The sequence below is a fragment of the Phoxinus phoxinus genome (genome assembly GCF_949152265.1).
Source record: "Phoxinus phoxinus genome assembly, chromosome: 8".
NCBI classification, from domain to species: domain Eukaryota; kingdom Metazoa; phylum Chordata; class Actinopteri; order Cypriniformes; family Leuciscidae; genus Phoxinus; species Phoxinus phoxinus.
This window is the reverse complement of record NC_136883.1, coordinates 2,611,184-2,615,876: the sequence shown is the minus strand read 5'-3', so window position 1 is coordinate 2,615,876 and position 4,693 is coordinate 2,611,184. Positions and strand designations below refer to the sequence as shown.

General features: G+C 50.3%; 1 protein-coding gene across 1 annotated transcript in view; it reads right to left on the bottom strand.

Moving 5' to 3' along the window:
- Positions 1–2,515, bottom strand: part of LOC307002580 (uncharacterized protein) — a 3,482-nt gene extending 967 nt beyond the window's left edge. The window contains exons 1-3 of the mRNA XM_079620315.1: positions 1,834–2,515; positions 1,525–1,617; positions 1–885 (exon numbers count right to left, since the gene is read on the bottom strand). The exon at positions 1–885 is cut by the window's left edge and continues 275 nt beyond it. Coding sequence (XP_079476441.1) covers positions 1–885; positions 1,525–1,617; positions 1,834–2,337 — 1,482 coding nt within the window. The 5' untranslated portion in view covers positions 2,338–2,515. The remainder of the gene's footprint in view (positions 886–1,524; positions 1,618–1,833) is intronic.
- Between the last annotated feature and the right edge of the window lie 2,178 nt (positions 2,516–4,693).

The window sequence follows — 4,693 nt, the reverse complement described above, 5'->3', positions numbered from 1 at the left end:
AGCAAAAGACACCGGCTCAGGAACAGCAACAGACACCACCGGCTCAGGAACAACAACAGCAACCGGCTCAGGAACAGCAAAAGACACCGGCTCAGGAACTGCAACAGGCACCACCGGCTCAGGAACTGCAACAGGCACCACCGGCTCAGGAACTGCAACAGGCACCACCGGCTCAGGAACTGCAACAGGCACCACCGGCTCAGGAACTGCAACAGGCACCACCGGCTCAGGAACTGCCACAGGCACCACCGGCTCAGGAACTGCAACAGACACCACCGGCTCAGGAACTGCAACAGGCACCACCGGCTCAGGAACAGCAACAGACAGCGGCTCAGACACCGGCTCAGGAACCAGGGCGAGCAATTGGGACGGTCCCGGCAGGGCGAGCAGCTCGGGCGGGGCCGGCAGGGCGAGCAGCTCGGGCGGGGCCGGCAGGGCGAGCAGCTCGGGCGGCGCGGAAGGGATGGCAGTTACCTCCGGGCTGGTCTCTGGGTTAGAACCCACCAGACGACCCGATGAAGAGGTTCCTCTCCTTCTCCTCCTCCGTCTCCGGACCACCAAAATCGGAACAGCAGACACTGGCGCCGACTCAGGAACAGCAGACACTGGCTCCGACTCAGGAACAGCAGACACTGGCTCCGACTCAGGAACAGCAGACACTGGCTCCGACTCAGGAACAGCAGACACTGGCTCCGACTCAGGAACAGCAGACACTGGCTCCGACTCAGGAACAGCAGACACTGGCTCCGACTCAGGAACAGCAGACACTGGCTCCGACTCAGGAACAGCAGACACTGGCTCCGACTCAGGAACAGCAGACACTGGCTCCGACTCAGGAACAGCAGACACTGGCTCCGACTCAGGAACAGCAGACACTGGCTCCGACTCAGGAACAGCAGACACTGGCTCCGACTCAGGAACAGCAGACACTGGCTCCGACTCAGGAACAGCAGACACTGGCTCCGACTCAGGAACAGCAGACACTGGCTCCGACTCAGGAACAGCAGACACTGGCTCCGACTCAGGAACAGCAGACACTGGCTCCGACTCAGGAACAGCAGACACTGGCTCCGACTCAGGAACAGCAGACACTGGCTCCGACTCAGGAACAGCAGACACTGGCTCCGACTCAGGAACAGCAGACACTGGCTCCGACTCAGGAACAGCAGACACTGGCTCCGACTCAGGAACAGCAGACACTGGCTCCGACTCAGGAACAGCAGACACTGGCTCCGACTCAGGAACAGCAGACACTGGCTCCGACTCAGGAACAGCAGACACTGGCTCCGACTCAGGAACAGCAGACACTGGCTCCGACTCAGGAACAGCAGACACTGGCTCCGACTCAGGAACAGCAGACACTGGCTCCGACTCAGGAACAGCAGACACTGGCTCCGACTCAGGAACAGCAGACACTGGCTCCGACTCAGGAACAGCAGACACTGGCTCCGACTCAGGAACAGCAGACACTGGCTCCGACTCAGGAACAGCAGACACTGGCTCCGGCTCAGGAACAGCAGACACTGGCTCAGCAGGCGTGACGTGAAGCTCAGGCCCGGCAGGCGTGACGTGAAGCTCGGCCTCCGGGAAAACAGCGGGCTGCTCGGAGGGGACGGCCTCCGGGACGACAGCGGGCTGCTCGGAGGGGACGGCCTCCGGGACGACAGCGGGCTGCTCGGAGGGGACGGCCTCCGGGACGACAGCGGGCTGCTCGGAGGGGACGGCCTCCGGGACGACAGCGGGCTGCTCGGAGGGGACGGCCTCCGGGACGACAGCGGGCTGCTCGGAGGGGACGGCCTCCGGGACGACAGCGGGCTGCTCGGAGGGGACGGCCTCCGGGACGACAGCGGGCTGCTCGGAGGGGGCGGCCTCCAGGTCTTGAGAGACTGTGGACGCCTGCTTCCTCCTCCGTCTCCGCGAGCGAGTGGATGCTGCTGTCTCTCCGGAATCCACAGGAGCTGCGGCAGTCTCCTCTGGACCTACTGAGGGCACCGCAACCTCTTCAGGACCTTCTGGAGATGCTGCAACCTGCCCAACTGGAGGACTCCTTTGTCGGTCCAGAAAAGCAACAAACCTCCAGAACGTCAAGCGCTCCAGGCCTGCCATTGTCCAAACATCAACCGGCTCCTCAAGGGCGTAGTTAAAAAGGTCCTTAAGGGCCATCTCACCCAGCCCCAGTCCCTCTGCAGCGGAGCTGAATTCCAGGGCAAAGTCCTTCACATTTGTCCCCTTCTGACGAAGGGAACTCAAGGCGGTGAACTTAACGATGCGTTCATAATGCGGGCAGGAAATAGGAGAGACTGGTGGCTGGCGTGAATCCTTCCGCTGAATCCTCATCTTGGCTGGTTCGTTCTGTCACGGTGGGTAGTGGAAAATGGAGAGGACTCAAGTGCGGAGTGAAAATGAAAGGTTTAATTAAGAAAAACATACAACCAATAACAGAAATAGGAACGTAATCCAACACGGAACGGGGCAGGACAGGCATAGACACACGTAACATGTACAACGAACCAGCACAGGACAGCAAACACAGGAAGACTAAATAGGGAGGCAAACAAGGAGGGTAACGAGCAGGACAGGTGGGACAACTAAACCAATAATCAGATAACAAGGGGGAGGGACCAGACAATGACAAGAGCACATGGCCCCAAAATAACAAAACACCCATGTGCATCACCAGACAGGACAGACATGTGACATTATGTCTATGTGATGTTTTTAATATGCTTTAAAGGAGTCATAACCTAGTATTACCTTGGATACCCACGCTCTATTATAGTCTTTCAGGCCCTTCTAAAAAAGAAAAGTGAAAAAAAATAAACACAGAGCTCCTCTGACCCTTATTTCCGAAGGCATTATTGTCTCGCGAGATCTGATGCGATATTTTGGCTGTCGTGGACGGTCATTTTAATAATGCAAATGAGGGGCGCGTTGATTGGTGGCAAGAAGGAGGGGGGTTGACACCGCAGGAAACTTCAGCATATCATTCCAAAATGACATCATGGCGCAAGTTGTGAATGAACCCGACTGGCCGCGACCTACGGGATTCAGCCGTATATGCACGAGCCGGACTCTGAACCTGAGCTGGAAAGGGAAGATGTAGAGTCGATGGAAGGACGTCTACATCAAGATGTCTCTGAATGGTAAAGACAATCATTTTGACTGAGACATACATTATACCTTTTATTTAATGTAGATTACATTAACGGAGATGTAGTCTACTTTTTTTATCAGCTTACAGTGGTTATTGAGATCAACGTTTGCTATCATGTGGTGTTTTTGCCTTGTTTCACGTTGTGGTTTTTTAGACATTCAAATTTGCACTACGTTTCTGCATCTTTCTCGACTGAAGATGAGGGGGAGAGGGGCGGGGCTTCCTGCAGCAGGTCTGCGGTGTCCATATACGGTGTATCCGGCCCTGTCTTGACGTCAAGACGGGGCAGAAATTAAAATCTCGTGTTTGAGTGCGCGTACACGTGGGCTGGTTTACGAACCCAGGGGTAAACAAACGCTTCACTTTTAAATATCGGCTTCCCGGCCAGTGTATAATCGTTAGGCAATCATAACATACATTGATTCTCGTGGAAAAGTGAAAATTACAGGTCATGACTCCTTTAAGACAAACCATGTGTAAATTCATAAGTCGACAGCATTGCTGAGTATTTTCTGCTTAAAACTGCAGTGAACCAAAGACAGTCTCAAAAACACGGCTTGAAATCGCTGGTGTTTCTGACGTCACACACTACCTTATAACCAATCAGATCAACGTGTGATCGACGTCAACCAGTGGATCTCTGAGCTGAGTGAGTGAGTGGAGGCGGGGCTCATTTGCATATTCATTAGATTCTGTATACTACTAAATGAGGCAAGGGTGTCGAGCTACATTCAAGCTATTTTAAGTCATGGGGAAATATTTTTCAAGAAAAAAAAAACATTTAAATTATTACGTTTTATGGGATAAAATGATTGACTAAACAGGGATTTTAACTAAAACTAAAGGGGAAAAAGTTGTTACTTGGAATTCAGAAATAAAATATACAGTAGGCTACAGCTGGCATACAGTTAACTGAAATAAAATAAATTATATATATAATATATAATTTATTTTATTTTAAATGAGAAATAGTGCTACTTATATATATACTTATACACTATTTCTCATTTTAATGAAGTTTAACTTGTACTAACGAAAACGAAAATAAAAATTAACAAAAACTATATATTGAAAACTAAAAAAAAACAACAACAAAAGAACTAAAACTTTAATTAAATTAAGAAATGGGAAAACATACAAATAAAAACCGACAACATAATACAAAGTATAATAGTATCTCAGGAATACTAAAATTACACTGATACTGTGACTGAAAATAATGAAGTGCATGGATAAATCATCTATGATAAATACTGCAATATTCCATATTGGTGGAAGGTGGAAAATGGCATTGTTAATTTTAAAGGGAAGATTCTCCCCGAAGTGAAAAGTCTGTCATCTGTCAACCTCATGTTGTTTGACTTTCTTTATTTCTTTGTGTAAGACAAAAGTAGATGTGAAGTGAAATGCAAGTCAGTCACCATTCATTTCTCTTGCATCTTTTATCCACACAATAAAAGTAAAAAGTGAGTGAGTCTGTCTAACATCTCCTTTTGAGCTCCAAGGAAGAAAGAAAGCCATATATGATGACAGATGTGT